The 16,839-nt window shown below is 37.2% G+C and overlaps 1 protein-coding gene and 1 pseudogene across 1 annotated transcript in view; one reads left to right on the forward strand and one right to left on the reverse strand.

Annotated features, from left to right (window-relative positions):
• LOC136383436 (nuclear pore complex protein Nup107-like) overlaps positions 1 to 1,429 on the forward strand; it is a 4,560-nt pseudogene extending 3,131 nt beyond the window's left edge.
• POLI (DNA polymerase iota) overlaps positions 1 to 16,099 on the reverse strand; it is a 27,634-nt gene extending 11,535 nt beyond the window's left edge. Inside the window, exons 1-8 of the mRNA XM_066352454.1 lie at positions 15,964 to 16,099; positions 14,541 to 14,663; positions 11,698 to 11,862; positions 8,564 to 8,716; positions 6,484 to 6,720; positions 5,255 to 5,433; positions 4,367 to 4,458; positions 1,453 to 1,583 (exon numbers count right to left, since the gene is read on the reverse strand). Coding sequence (XP_066208551.1) covers positions 1,453 to 1,583; positions 4,367 to 4,458; positions 5,255 to 5,433; positions 6,484 to 6,720; positions 8,564 to 8,716; positions 11,698 to 11,862; positions 14,541 to 14,663; positions 15,964 to 16,042 — 1,159 coding nt within the window. The 5' untranslated portion in view covers positions 16,043 to 16,099. The remainder of the gene's footprint in view (positions 1 to 1,452; positions 1,584 to 4,366; positions 4,459 to 5,254; positions 5,434 to 6,483; positions 6,721 to 8,563; positions 8,717 to 11,697; positions 11,863 to 14,540; positions 14,664 to 15,963) is intronic.
• Between the last annotated feature and the right edge of the window lie 740 nt (positions 16,100 to 16,839).

Genomic DNA, 16,839 nt, shown 5'->3' on the forward strand with positions numbered 1-16,839 from the left:
CGGGCGCATGCGGGAGTCTGTCTGACTGTCTCTCCCCGTTTCCAGCTTCAGAAAAATACAAAAAATAAATAAATAAATAAGGCAATGCGATAATGAGACACTTCTTGGCATCAAACAAGCATGAAGTTGCAAAAGAAGTATTTGTGAAAATTCCTCAGAATTCCATAGCAGAAGTCTATAACCAGTGAGGAGAACAAAGACTGGAAAGTCCACTTCCTCTGGAAGATGACAGTGCTCTCAGAGAACATCTGTGCATCAGACCGTATCTGGAAGCCCATGAAACCTTTAATAATTGCTTTCAGCATATGAATTCAGCTCCACAAAAACCTAGTTTGATACCTCAACCAACTTTTACTGAGAAAATGGCTCATGAACACAAAGAGAACAAATATGAAATGGATTATGTATTTGGAAAGGACATTTGGATGCCCTCACCGAAGATGTGAAGGAGAAAATGTATACTGTCTTGTTTGTTGCCGGAGGCTGGATGGCGGTGTCAGAGGGGATGCTGAAGAAGATTATGAAAGAATGCATCAAATGGTGTTACTGAGACAGCTGTCTGCCAATGCTGTGCTTTCCCCTTCACACCACATCGCATAGTACTGGTCAGCACCAGGAATGCCTGCAGTTAGCAGATACGGTATTTTCTATATCTGGTATTTTCTAAGGAAGAAGGAAATTGCCACAGAAGTTAAGAGAATCCTCTCTTATGCTCCTAGACCAGGGACCTGATCCATTAGGATATGAAATTCAAGTTATAATTCATCTACTTGTTGTAAGCTCACTAATTTCCATGATAATTGGAGTATTTTGTAAAATATACCTATTTGGGGTTTTTTTCTTTTGCATTGTTATGGAGAGAAATGCTTTTAAAATTTAGACATTTGAATTTTGTACATTTCAGAATATTAAGGTTTCACTGAAATTTTAGTGTATCCCTGTTTATTAATAAAATTATATAAAAATTAAAAAATGTTTTCTAGAGAAAATTTCTGATATAATAAAGCAGGGTCAGGAACCTATGGCTCGCGAGCCAGATGTGGCTCTTTTGATGGCTGCATCTGGCTTGCAGACAAATCATTAATAAAAAAATAATGTTAAAAGTATAAAACATTCTCATGTATTACAATCTATTCATTCCCTACCGCTCACGTTCATGGTTGTGAGTGGCTGGAGCCAATCACAGCTGCCCTCCGGGACAACACCAAATTTTTATTGGATAATGCATAAGGTACATGGGTCGTTGTATGGCTCTCACGGAATTACATTTTAAAATATGTGGCATTCGTGGCTCTCTCAGCCAAAAAGGTTACCGACCCCTGTAATAAAGGGATTTAATGGCTCACTAACTCTCTATGAAGACCCTAAATCTATGGATCATATTTCTAATTCAAAGTTTGCTTTTTTAAGAATCCAACCTGCCAATTAAATTGTTAGAAAATTAGCCCATACCTGTCCCTAGTCTCTGAATTATGTGGGATGGAATAGGGCACTGACGACTCTCACGGCTCCCATGCTTCCCAGACGAATACCGACGGATTATTAATCTCATTGTATGCGGCTTCCTCCCATCCTGGCTTACTCTAGAAATAAAGAGAAAGGGTAAACAAGCAATTTAAAAAATTACCTAAAGATTTTTTAAAAACTGTCTGATATGCTTAATTTATCTAAAGGTGCCAGATTTAGTAAGTATAACAATGATAAATATAGGTGATGATTAGACAGTAAGCAATAAAGGTCCCTGAATAGCCCATATAAATTTTGCAAATTATATGCACTACTGAAATGTTAAGTGTAAGGTTCTCAGGCCTTGCTCAGAATTGAGTGCTACCAGAAAAGGAACAGAAATAAAACATAATTATAATAAATCATTTTATAATCCAAGTCCCAAACATAACTAAAAGCAAAATATTAAAATCAGCAGGCAATGAAAGAAACTGAACTATTCACTAACATGAAAAGTAACACTTTTAAATAGTTTTTAAAAATATAAGATTACAAAAAGAAAAAAAATGAGATTACTTTTGTCAAAAAGCACTCCCCAAATAGATTCAAGAGAGCATGTAATAATATCACCACTGTGTGGCGCAGTAGAGCAGTAACTTAAAAGATCTACATATAATACACTACATTTAGGAAGGTAAGTACATATACATACATCTTAAAAAGAGTTACATCCAAATGGTCTTGTTTTGGGGATCAAAAATAAAAGTTTTAATGATATAGAAAATTCACTTAAAGAGTATAAAATCTAATTAGAGAAAATGCACACATCATTAAAGAATAACATTTTCCTTTTTAAATGTATGGCAATGCATTAAAATCACAATATACAATACAGATATTGTACACTGTTAAACATACTCAAACTTAAGATTTTGAATTAGGAAATTTAGATATTTGTAGTAAATAATTTTTCCTCTATTGCATTATCACAAAATTTCTTGATTGCTGCTTTACTAAAATAATAGATATTTTAATAATAAATAATTCCTATAAATATGTTATTAGTTTAAGTATCTTCCAGTTGAACCTGTTCTAGTAAGTCATTATGCAATTCAAAGACAATGATTTGGTTTCTAAAACTAATTAAGACATACAAGAAAAAGGTTATATTCTAAGCAATCTTAAGCTATCATCTAGAAATTGGATTAAATATTAGATGATTTTATACCTTTTATATACATACAGTATAATCATATACTCTAAAAGGAAAATATATTCACATACAATTATTTTTTTGCCAGTCACTTAAGTATTATACCTCAATCACTGAAATAAAGAGGCCATAGTATAGAAAGGGAATGGCAAGAGATAAGGATAAATGATAAACAGTTGGTATTTCAAAGGTTTAGAGAGCACCTAGTCTCATCTAGAGGTTGTTTCTTCAAGTAAGAGTACCTATAATATTTATAATTCCTGTGGTATTTCTATGTACAGAACTATTTCCAATGGCCAGGCTTTTTGTAGTAGTCTTATATTTCGTTAAAGCAAAGCACATGACCCAATTTCATAAGCATATTCACGGGCCAAGCCTGAGTCATATCACTGGAGCTGGGTCATATAGTCTGCCCCACTTGCACAAAGCAAATGTTGAGCACATGGCTTTTCTCAAGATATGAGAACCACACTGCACGTGACGCAAAGGAAATTTCACTTCATCCGTTTTCTGATATGTAGAGTCATCCAAAACCCCTTTTCTCTAGGCAGTTAATTATCCAGGCATCATTACAGAAGCACACCTACTCAAAACTGTTAGACCCCTGATACCCCATTTTTAGAAATCACAGAAATGAGAGGAAAAGAGATAATACTCTTCTGTAGAATATTAGGAATAGATATTAGGCAAAGAAGCATCAGAAAGGTACATGTCTTGTTACGCGTATGCTATGCTACTTGTGTGTTATGAATTTCTTCATGGTTCAGACTCACAAGGCAAAAGACACAGGAGATGCCAGTAAATGGGCAGACAGGACGGCTGAAACTCTTAGGCGGAATCAGCCCCGAGAAACTGCGCCACTGCGTATTTATTGAGTTCCAAAAGCCATAGCTCAGCAGATAACACTAGAAAGTTACACAAGCCTTTTTTCCCATCCGTTTCATGCGCAACCCTGCACGTCTATTGTTTCTGTCATGAACAAGGACACAAGAAGAGTCAGAGTCCCAGAGCTTATCAATCATAAAGGACATCTGGTTCTTGGAGGCATTCCTCCAAGAATCCTGCATACTTGCATTCAAGTAACCCAGGCCAGTCTCCTGTTATGGCTAATATACTCCCAGATCTCTGGTCTCCAGGTAACCCTGCTCTGTAGTTAACTGCCGTTCATATTGGGGCAGGTCATCTCCTCCACTTGTGTACTCATAATCCCAGTTCACATCTTCATGTACTTTCAGAACAGTAACCCTGCACATGGCCACAATCACTCTGACTGCTCACACACAGCCCCATTTAGCTCTTCTTTTGTCTGACTCCATTTTCTTTCATGTAGTCTAGAACAAAGGAGACATAAGTTTTTTCCTGCTTTCTCCATCGTTGTTGCTCTTAATAACCACCTATTTTCAACCACATTTGTAGATATAAGGATTCTAGAGAACCATAATACCCCTTTGGTTAACTATCAGCAGCTTAAGATCCACACTATAACCACGGTGTTACTAAAAACCAAAACACTAGATGGAATAAATTTAGTTAAAGAGCATCTATTACCTTTGCAACAGTTTATAACGTAGAGAAAGTCAGTGATAAATGATCTATCTTTACACTGTTTAATCTCCAGTTAATTTGTAAATTCCAAGACAGAATATCAAATATTCTTTCCATATACAATATACAGAATATATAGGATATGGCAAAATGGAAAATCACCTGTTCAACAGACTAGCAAGTAATTCTTCGATCTTACTTTTAACTTCGACTTCTGATGAACATTTTTTAAGTGAATCTTCTTCACTAAAGGACTAGCAAAGAAGCACAAATAAGGATTATTGTAAACCCAAATAAGCACATCCAATTACCAGTGTACACATCAAATAAATCAACACATTCTTTACTAACTTACCTCTTGTGCTTAGTTTGAATCATTTAGTTTAGTTTTGTATTAACTCTTTTTATCTGCAAGTTATTGTACTCCACTAGAAAGTGCACTGGAGCCAAGAGATTATGAAGTTCTAGTAGCAAGCCCAAGCTTTCCTGTATGATTACAGCAAGGCTCTTACTCTCCTAAGACTGGAATTTAACGCTGGGCAAGTTATTAACCTCTCTAATGTACAGTATATCCATCTTATAAAAAGAACAGGAAGGAGAGAAGGAGAGAGAAAAGGTACGAACAAACAATAGAACTTCCTACCTTGAAGGTTTGTGAAAATTAAATGGGCAAATGTAATCAAGTACTTGGTAAAGAGCCTGTCACATAGAAAAAAATCAGTCAATGTGAACTGGGTGATTATAACTTTCTCCATTTCCTAAATCATTACTCTAAAAACAAGACTTTTAAAAAAATTAAAATATTTTGCCTCATATATGTAACATAGACTATTTAATCAAAGTGGCTAACTTGAGGTTTAAAAACTAATTCTTAGATTCAATTTAAGAATATTTATTAATCTATTATAATAAATTAGTCTTCTCATAGGAAAGAGATCATGTACTAACCTAATAAGCAAAGTAGAATAGTGAAAACACAGCAGCAAACCAGAAATCTTTATCTCAAGTAATGTGACAGCAGAACGCAATTCAAACCCCATTCCCATGAACCTGCGGCGGTCCTGAGGGTGTGACAGGAGAGTGATCCTCTCCGAAGCTGAGCTTCTGGAGGCGCTGAGCAACAGAAAGTCCCAACTCCTTTTCTAACGCTTTGGATGGAAAGGTTTGAAGATCACGCACACTACTGATACCCAGTGCTTCAAGGCGTTTGGCAGTTTTGTAGCCGATACCTAAACAAAAAGACGTGCACAGGGTGTTACAATAGCTTTTCTCCTTAAAGTAAAGCCAATTAAAATATTATCAATACTATTTCAATCATATCTTTAAATTCTATAATTAATATTTGTTTTTTGCTAAGATCAAACTTTACTAAAAATTAAGTTGTTCTTCTGCTCAAGGCCTGTGACTTATATGAACCTCTATGAAAACCTAACAGCACTAATATACCTAATATAGTAACTATAGGGACAACCAAAAACTTCTGTCTTGATCAAATGAAATTTTTGCTCAGTGGTAGAGCAGTGGACCGGCATGTGGATGTTCCGGGTTCTATTCCTAGTCAGGGCACACAGGAGAAGCACCCATCTGCTTCTCCACCCAGGTTTACCCAGAAAGCTATGACTGGACTACCTAAGGAAGGCAACACAGTGTATGACACAGTTTGGAATCACATAAACATGGGTTAAAGTTATGCCATCTACAGGTTAACTTTCACTTGTCTCAGAAATTCACTTCCATAGAATTCTTCTATAATATCTTCATCCCCAGCAATACCACAAAAGTAGAGTTTAACATGTCCATTATTGATGGTCTATAAAAACATAAGTACTTCATCTTCAGCGATACAAACTTGCCCCATGACCTGACTAGATCACTGAATCCTTCAAGAAAATCAGTTTCCACAACTTTAAAAACTTCACCTAAATGCTTTGAAAGGACTCTTGTAGTCTTAATATTTTATATATAATCTCAAAATAGAATTAGTAAAAGACCACTTCCCCTCTTTAAATGCAATGTACGGCATACAAGTATGAACCAGGAATTGGAAATGAAGGACTATATGCTTCCAGGTTATAATTACTTTATCATATTCAAACTATACAAAAGTAAGTAAAACTAGAAAAATACTTTTATATATTTCCTAAACAGATTACCTCCAGAAAACATTGGGTTTTTGGTTTTCTCCAAGAGCCAAGTACATAGGCTCTAAAAATTACATGTATCTATATTTTTTTAATTAAATAAATAAAATATGTACTTTTAAAATATATTTGTCTTACCAGGCATTTCTTTTACGTGGTTCAAACTGTGAATGAGATCCTGAGAACTTTCAGGTAATAAGACTGTTTGTTGGTTTGGTTTAAAGATGCCAGAAACTAATTTTGCCAGTAATTTATTGGAAGCCACTCCGGCACAGCCAGTGAGACCCAGCTGGTTGTACATGGCTTCCCGCATCTCTGCTGCTACCTGAGATCCAACGAGTAGTCTGATGTGCCCGACGTCATGCAAGTTTACAGCTACAAAAACAGCGAAGTCGTTAAAAGTCCACAAAATATTTTAATTTCCTTTTTTTGACAAATGAGTTTTAAAAGGATACAGGGTTTATTTAATCTATAGTTAATACCCCCAACAGTACTATACTGCCACCCACTCAACCTATTTTGTCCTTTACAGGAATTCTATAACTACAGGAAGTGAATTCCAAGGGCCTGTGATACAGAACATACAGGAGTGCTTAATGATGAACAGATTACAAAAACTGATCTCTCATAAAAAAATTCCTACTGATATTAGTAAAACTTTTATTCATGTTTACCTATAAATAAGCATAAAAGTATTACATTAATAATAAAGCCAACATTACAGCTCTAAAAATCTGAATCTAAACTTTATGCACTAGCTGTGTGAAATGATTTTAATTCTGAACATATTTAAGAGATCTTTTATGAAAAGTGTAGGGAAATTTTCTAGAAACAAATTTTCTTAGGTGTGAAAATGGTTTTAGTTACATGAAACAATCCTTATCCTCGGGAGTATTTACAAATGAAGTGTCACACCTGCAATTTACTTTCAAATGGTTCATCAATCAGTCAACCAATTAATAATAAAAATAAAGAGCAACATAAAGCAAATGTGGAAAAACAGTAACAACGGGTCTATCTACAAGGAAGGTATAATGAGTGTCATTGTATTATTCTGTCAAATTTTCTGTAGATTTAAAAAATTTTAATAAAATCTTGTGGGGAGGAGGAAGAATTAATTCATGAAGAATTAGACATTTACTTTTTAGGATATAACAATCTAGCTCTCAGTACTATGTTCAAAGTCTGAGTTTGCTTTAAAAATTACATAGAAACATATTTGGCACGTTCATCTTTGTAAGTGACAAGAGACCACAGGTATAAAAGACAGAAAAGGCTTCATGTGTTCTGGAAGAGAACTGCAACTCTCCACTTTCTTTAACGTCAGGGAGGTGAAGAACCAGATGGGAGATGGATCACCAGCTCTCAGAAAAGGGGGATACGAGGAAGCACATGCTGAACCCTAGAGACAAGACGGTCAAGCACGTCTGACACAGAGCAGAGCGGCTTTCTCTGCGGCATGATGTGGCAGTCACCAGCAGAGACACAAGATGCTTCAAAGTCTAATTTAAATAGTCACTGAAGTTTAGGGCAGCTTATTTCAGATGTAAATATCCCTGGAAATACCATCAGTCATTTATTCTTTAATACGAGAAGGAGATGAACCATTCTGGGGTTTTTTTTTCCTAAGGGTATATTTATTAACTAATTAACTTATTTATTGTTTTACTGGGTTGACAACCATACAGGTTTCAAGTGTGCAACTCAATATAACACGCAACACTTCATGATGCCCCCAAACCGTTCTGCTTTCATGCTAAGAGTTGGCAAAGACTATTTGAACTAATTAAATAGGAGCTTGCAGCAGATGGCAGGTGGGCCCGAGCAAGCTTCCACAAGGGTTCACTAGGGAAGTCAGGGGCCAACACGAGGTTCGGGGGCGTAGAAGCAAGAGGCAACCAAGGCAACATTTTCCTTAAAGATAGTTTTAAAGGAATCACACACTATTCTGAAAAGCATATGACCAAGCTAACTCCTGTAACTTACGGATGACCTAAAAGGGTATGACACTGAAAAATGTACACAGACTGTCAGAGAAATGAAAACTGAGAGAGCACGGAGCGACACGAGCAACCCCGATTTCAGTCCTCTCAGACAGATCACGGAAATGTGGCTGCAGCGCCAACAAAAGCCACCAAGTTTTCAAAGTCAATTAACTCAGAACATTCAGAAATGTATGTACTTTAAAATGACTAAATGGAACAAAGAAGTCACTCACACTGATTATTGTATACATGACCCGACACAGTCAGGGCTGAAAGTTCATCACTTTGCAGCTGCTGCAGTCTCTTCTCAACCATTTCTGTTAGATCCACAAAATTTTCATCAAATCCAAGTCTCTCGACAACCGGACTAAATTCCTCCAACAACTCTAAATTTAAATAATATTGGAGCACAGATGTAACTGAAGTCATCACTAGAATAAATTTATGTTTACATCAAATATGTTGTTAAAGGTTTTACATATATTCACAGTTCCACATTTTTTCTGAAGTACATTTTGAGTAAAAGCAATATTTTTCTAACAAAATAAGTGTGAAAGTGATATTCCCTGGGCAGCTACTCATAGTAATATGTTCCACTTAATCTGCTATACTTATAATTTCTATATCTCTAATACACAAAATATCAATGCATATAGTTAATTATGATCGTAATGCAGTGGGTTAAAGAATAAACTGTCTGCCTAGAAAAGTAAAAACAATAATATATTCTAGCTATATTTTCCAAAGGAGTTTTTAAAGGCAAAAAACCCAAAATCTACCATTTCCAGTGATTAGTGAGGCAAAAATAGAACTCACTTTGTTTTTAAAATGCACCAAAATTCAAAGTTTTAATTAGTCATTCCCCAGCTCATTCCTTCAGGGCAGAAATGAACCATGATTTACATGTATTTGAACATTGGTCTCTAGCACAATACCTAGTCCTTAAGTCAAATGTTTACCAAACTGAATCTCTTCCTGTTCAGAGCTACACACATATATATATATGTGTGTGTGTGTGTGTGGAAGAAGGGTGTGTGCTATTGTTTTAGACATATAGAAAAATGTGATATACTTTTTTTTATCTTAACTTTTGCTCACTCAACAAGGTATCAAAAGGACTATCAGTTTTCTTTGTGTGTGAGAGAGAGAAAGAGAGAGAGAGACAGAGAGACAGATAGGGACAGACAGAAGGAAGAAAGATGAGAAACATCAATTCTTCATTGTGGCTCCTTAGTTGTTCATTGATTGCTTTCTCATATGTGCCTTGATCAGGGGGCTACAGCAGACCAAGTGACCCCTTGCTCAAGCCAGTAACCTTGGGCTCACGCTGGTGAGGTGTGCTCAAACCAGATGAGCCCGCGTTCAAGCTGGTGACCTCAGGGTTTCGAGCCTGGGTCCTCTGTGTCCCAGTTCGATGCTCTATCCACTGTGCCACCGCCTGGTCAGGCTCAATATTCATTTTAGGATTAAGACTAGTAATAACTTTGAAATCATTGAGAAAAAATTTCATTTCTCCCTGAATCACCTACTGATACCAGCTGGATGGCAGAAAATATTTACGTTTTTTCAAAATCTTTCCAATTTGAGAATATTTAACACTCTCATACATAATAGTGATATGCTGGGACAAACTCAAGTGCAACATACAGCAGTACATACTCAAAATTTTAAATGCAAATTACCTTTGATCTAGCAATTAACCTCTAGGAACTTACCTATGGACATCCCCATAAAAGTATGCCAAAATTCCCAAATGAAAATGTCTACTGAAGCATATATTAGTAAGAGCAAAAAGTTGGTAACAGCCTAATAATCCATTACTATCAGGGAAACCATAAAGTTTATCATTCAAAACAAGACAATTTTGAATAAAAGGAGCTGCTATCAATAATTACGCAGGGACGTTAGGCATAAAGTGGGACAAACTATCTTCTTATCACGAGAGGACTGGATAAAGAAGTACAGAATGAAATGCAACGGAATGCTGCAGGCATTGAAGAGTGAGGAGCTCTACGGATGACAGGAAAGGTCACCAAGAACAATGACACGATGTGCAACTCTATGTATCATATAACCTCTCTGTGTGCAAGAAAAATTAACCTCCTAATATTCAGATGCATACAATTTTGCACAGATGTACAAGTGCTATTTTGGGAGTATAGTCTTGTCTTCTCTGCACGGCTGTCCTTTCTTCCCCCTTCCTCCCATTTCAATACCATCTCTTCCCCTCCAGAAGGTAACTAATATTAAAAACTCGGTACATATCCTTGTTTCTCTTCCCGTTCATAGCTGCACATATACATATATGTGGGGGAAGGGTGTATGCTAGTTTTATATATATGGAAAACTATGATATATTTTTTTTATCTTAACTTTTGCTCACTCAACAACAAGGTATATATTTATGAGTCAAACATACAGTACCAATGCATTCTTTTTAATAGCTATTTAATATTCCATTGCAGGGGAAACCTTTTTTTCTTAGCCATTCTCATCCTGATGAGCACCTGTTTTCAGTCCATGTTTACCAATTATGAACCACGCTACAATACACACTATGTACATATGTCCTTATAATTTTATTTAAATTCCCAGAGTTAAGGGGATTAAGGAATGTAATACTTATCTTTAACTCCAAAAAAATGTTTCAATTGCTTTTTAAAAAGGCTGTAATATTTTGTTTCTACTTTACAAGTATGATGGATATAAAGTAATACCTTGCTAATTCAAATTTCCTTAGACAATGATTTTGAGCATTTTTCCCCCCAGGAATTTGTTAGACATTGTGTTTGCTGTTTTTTGTCAATAGCCTATTCATATTCTTTGTCCATTTTTCTTGAGTTTTTTTTCTTAATTTCTTAGCGCTTTTGAGTATTTTATTTAACCCTTTCTTCTGAAAACTGCTACAAATAATAAAAGAACTGAGACCAGAAGCAAAAAGAGATAAATATAAAGCTAGTTTTTAACAAATTGATTTTTAATTATGTTAAACATTACAGAAGTCTCTCCCAACTAACATAAATGTATTAGAATATAGCATATTTCTTCATAATTCATTTAAATTTAAAATTATAAGTATTTGGCTTTCTTTAGTATATCTTGCCATTTTCTCACTCTTGAGTTTTGTTTACATTTTTTTCCTCATAGTTACATGACACCAGCCATGAGAGATTTCATCCTTCCAATTTTACCTTTTTGTCAACACTGCTTATATATAGTCACCTTCATATAAATTTTGGGCAAGATCCAAAATAAAGTTATTAGCAAAAAGGAACTGACTTATTTTACACTTGTTAAAAGACTCATGTAATGAATAAGCATCCTGTAGAAAAGTTAACGCTCAAACAGTATTGCGTATAAGCTGTACCTGTAACCTTATATGACATCTCTCGGTAACGAGTCAAGTCTTCTCCATTAACTAACACCAGCTGGGGACATTTTTCTTTTGCATCTCTAACACTCATAAGTTTCTTTACTCCAAGTTTCCTAGCTTCATAGTTGCAGGTAACCACCAAATATTTCTGCTGAACCCCTACAAAAAATAAATATTTTATGAGAAAACTGAGCAGAATGAAAAAAAATCTTCAAATATAATTTACTATCAATATTATAACTGTAAATTGTAATGCAATCTGTATGGATAAAAATAAACAGCTCTCTATCTCAGTTAATAAGTATAGCTTCCATTCACCAAAGTTCTATAAAGTAAAATTTAACAGAAATTATCACAAATCAGTAGATTCTATGGAGTCTTCAGCAAAACAACACAAACAAAATCATTCTGGAATTGTGTTCAGACAATACAAAACCAGATTAATGTATACTGAATTAACTCTTATAACTCTATGTATAACTCTACACCAGGGGTACCCAAACTTTTTACACAGGGGGCCAGTTCACTGTCCCTCAGACCATTGGAGGGCCGGACTATAAAAAAAACTATGAACAAATCCCTATGCACACTGCACATATCTTATTTTAAAGTAAAAAAACAAAACGGGAACAAATACAATATTTAAAATAAAAAACAAGTAAATTTAAATCAAGAAACTGACCAGTATTTCAATGGGAACTATGGGCCTGCTTTTGGCTAATGAGATGGTCAATGTGCTCCTTTCATTGACCACCAATGAAAGAGGTGCCCCTTCCAGAAGTGCAGCGGGGGCCGGATAAATGGCCTCAGGGGGCCGCATGTGGCCCGCGGGCCGTAGTTTGGGGACCCCTGCTCTAGGCCATGTTTTACCAAAAAATAAAAGTAGATAAAAAAAATTGAGTACAATTAAATACTGCTTGCTGGTAGAAAAACTCAGCTTATCTTCTGAGTAACCGTCCAATGAATATAAAGCAATGTTCTGTTACAAGTGCCAACCTACAGCAAATTTCAGGGATCTCCTGATAAATGTTCTCATTATTGAACTATTCTTCCTAGGCATCTGAAGAACAGACTAGATAGTGAGGCGGCATTCTCAGCCCCTTCTTTCTCAAAACGATTAAATTATGATCTACAGATGATATAAAAGTTCTAGTTTACTGGTGGCTTAAGTTTGCTAAAATTTGCTTTTCTCTTTACACAAGTCTACTTGTTTACCACTATAAAAGTAATGCTCATCTAAAATATGTAAAACACAAATATGTAGAAAAAAGTGATGTCTAATCCTCTAATGTATGAAATTTGTTTCTAAAAATTTAATATAAACAAGACAGATTTAATATATAAATTTCTGACATTAAATTATGCCAACAAATAGAATCACTGCTCAAAAATATTCATTAGTGCACTACATAGAAATTTAGATTGATAACTAAAAAAATATTTTTAAATGCAGAATTATATGGATTCACCACTATATGTCACCAGCCAAAGTTATGTAGTCATATATCTGTTGAGTATAAATGAACAAGTATTTTGCATTCTTCTAGAAAGTTTCAGCATCACATCTCTCATCTCCCACAATCATTTATTCCTAAGTTTCAACTAGACAATGTCTTTTTATTAAGCATTATCTACAGAGCACCATGTTACGCTACTAACCGAAGTGCCTTCAGGAGAAAACCTAGGTCCCCTAACCCTGATTTCTTTACACCCTTAGGAAAGTTGTTGAAAGATCCTACACTGACTTTGACATACCAAAACCTTTGTTCTTTATTAAATCAACTAGGCTAGATTGAATTAGGATTTATCAAAACCAAACTAGGCGCAAGAGGGTAGCAGCAAGTGAATCATAACTGCTCTTTATTCTTATACTAAAAGATAACTCCTTACCATATTTATCAAAGAAAGTTTTGTAAATTCACATTTCAATTTTCAATAATAAAAATACTAAAACAAGCCAATATATTAAAAGTAAACCGTCAAAGTAAAATTTCTCTTTGCCTTTTATTTAAAAAAAAAAAAAAATTTGTTTTTTTTATGGAATGCTTGCTCTATATGCCTTAATATTTAGAGTTCTGTTCAAAATCCTGTTTTTTCAGATCTTACACAAATTAAGAGTTAATTTCAGAAAGGGGGGATGATAGATAAAAAATTCTATTAAAATGTAATAGATATGAGGATTTTAAGATTTCAAACATTGAGAAAAAGACAGTTTATTAGCCCTGGCCGGTTGGTTCAGCGGTAGAGTGTCAGCCTGGTGTGCGGGGGGACCCGGGATCGATTCCCGGCCAGGGCACAGAGGAGAAGCGCCCATTTGCTTCTCCACCCCCCCCCCCCTTCCTCTCTGTCTCTCTTCCCCTCCCGCAGCCAAGGCTCCATTGGAGCAAAGATGGCCCGGGCGCTGGGGATGGCTCCTTGGCCTCTGCCCCAGGCGCTAGAGTGGCTCTGGTTGCGGCAGAGCGAAGCCCGGGAGGGGCAGAGCATCGCCCCCTGGTGGGCAGAGCGTTGCCCCTGGTGGGCGTGCCGGGTGGATACCGGTCGGGCGCATGCGGGAGTCTGTCTCTCCCCGTTTCCAGCTTCAGAAAAAAAAAAAAAAAAAAAAAGTTTATTATGGTCCTTCTGTTCATCTATTGTCTATACAACTTGTGTCAAATTCACCATTTATTAAACGAGGCTTATAAAGTTTACACCTGGTAGTGAAGCCAAGGTTCTGTTCTATGAAACACCTTCAGAACTGCTTCCAAAATCTTTCCTATTATGGTTAATACATCAGAATACAATAAACATGAGTGCTAACCCTATTATACAATGAAAATATTATCAATGTCCATAATTACCTAAAGGTTTGCCCTTCAGTTCTGGATTAGAGATCATTTCTACTTGTGCATAAAAGCAATCCAGATCCAAGTGTGCTATGACTCTGGATGAAGAACTTCCTCCTGGCACCATTTGCTCATGAACTGGCGCACACAATATGCAAAAGAATACAAAAATATATTCAGGCTGCTTATCATTTCTGAGCAATTGGCAGTTCCTTAAAACATGGTAACAGAAAAAAAGAATGCAGAGTGATTTCAAGTTTTTTTTCTGGATTTTTATCTGTCAAAGCATCTAAAAAATTACAGACATGAGAGCAACTGCATCAACAGTCAGGTCTTCAGTTCTGTTTACTTAGAATTTTTTTGTGCACTGCTATTTTTCTCAAGTAATTAATTTGAGGGGAAAAAAACTCTTGATCAGTAATGGAAGATCACGGAAGTAGTCCTCTCATTTGGAAGGTCAGAGAAAAATTTAGGGTAATCAAAAGAGGCAGAAGAGTTTAAACATTAATTTTAACCAACTTAAAAAATTATTCTAAGTGGCATGTCCTTAAATTTTAAAAATTCAGAAATACAAAATTGCAAAAGACAGAACCTATTGGTTCCAGTGGGCCATATTTAACTCCCATATGAGATCAGGATTATCCAGTTCGGTGCTGGATCCCGAATAACCTATAACAGTGCCTGGCATATAATAAACTACTAATAAATGCTCCCTAAATTGAAAGAATGAGTAAATGCTTCTTGGATTTTAAGAAGTAGCTAGCTCATGTCATGGGGAATTGGTGGGGGACGGGAAGAGACAAGAGGAAGATGAGATTCCAGTTGTTAACATCAGTTTAAAAGGAAAATTAAATGCATTGTGATCTTCTGGTTTGGATCCTGGAACAGGAAAAAATGACTGGAATAAAATTGGTAAAATGTGACTAAAGCTTGTCCTCTAACAGTATTTCTTAGTTTTGCTCACGGTGATATAACCTATTAACATTAGGAAAAACTCTGTAACTCCTGTAAATCTAAAAATTATTCCTAAATTTAAAAGTTTATAAAAGGGTGAGGGTCGTGGAAGGATAGCCCAGGACTATGCGGGTTTGGGCGACACAAGGTACAGTCGAGGCTGGAAGAGGGTCACCGGAGAGGCGATCACCGCGCACGTGCCTCCTCCCGGTTCCCCGGGACTGAGGCCGGGGCCCACCCTTCAACCCCCTACAACACGGCCCTCCATTCTGCACCCTCGACTAACAACCTGACGCGCCCACCCTACTACTGCTACTAAGCGAAGCCACCCCGCTCCGGGGTCTAAACCAGAAAACACCATGCAGCGAAGGGCAGCCCTCTTGGCAGAGCCAGGAGACGAAAGGAACCAAGCGGGGCGGGGACGGTCGCACCCCAACGGCCGCCGCCACCGCCCCGGGCGTCCGCCCGCCCCGCCCTTATTTACAACAAGGGAGGCTGCCAGGCTCCTCGGGCCGCAGCGCACGCCGCGAGCCGCCAGACACCCCCGCCTCGGCGCGTTCCATGGCCCCAGCCGCGTGCGCTTCCAGGTCGCGGCCGTCTTCCTCCTCGGGCTCCACCCCCAACCTCCCGGCGGTGGCCAACCGCAGCGCAGCTTCCGGCCGCTTCCGCCCCTTCTCCAGGGAAACGTGGGCTGACCACCCACCGCCGCTCGCGCCTGCGCAGTCCGGGCCCACTAGCTTATTGCCCGATGGAAGCGCGGCCCGGGAAACGTCTACATCTGCATGCGGATGTTTCCTCCTGCCCGGTCAAAGCTAGAAGTGGAGGGTTACCATCGCAAACAGCTCTTTTTTTTTCTTGAAGTCTTCGGTGTTACTGCTCCCTGTCTTTACCCGGAGGCCAGCCAGTTTTTCGAAACGGTTGTTAGCAAAATTACTAACTGTTGGGCACTGAACGATTTACGGCGATATGGGTGGGGAAAGGGTGGAAATTATGGTTAAGAACTCAGCGGTCAAGTAAGCTAAATGGGTTGCAAGTATGTTAAAGTTACTGCATTTTGTTTGCTGTTTGATGCAAAGAGACTATGCCACATTGGACCCTTTTATTTTTCATTACCTAAACTGAAGAGAATTTTAATACATGAGGTTTGGAGACAGATAAAATCTCTAATACAAACCCATCAACTTGCTATGGTGACTTTGAGCATGTTTTGTAACTACTCTGAGCCTCAGTTTCTCCACTGTAAAAAAAAAAAAAATAAAGTACTGAGAATAAATGAATTACAATAGAAACTAACTACAATTCCAATGTATACAGCACACCCACCTTCTCTTAAGATGTCTTGTGTGCCTATGTGTGTGCG

The sequence above is a fragment of the Saccopteryx leptura genome, chromosome 11 (assembly GCF_036850995.1).
Source record: "Saccopteryx leptura isolate mSacLep1 chromosome 11, mSacLep1_pri_phased_curated, whole genome shotgun sequence".
In the NCBI taxonomy this organism is placed as follows: domain Eukaryota; kingdom Metazoa; phylum Chordata; class Mammalia; order Chiroptera; family Emballonuridae; genus Saccopteryx; species Saccopteryx leptura.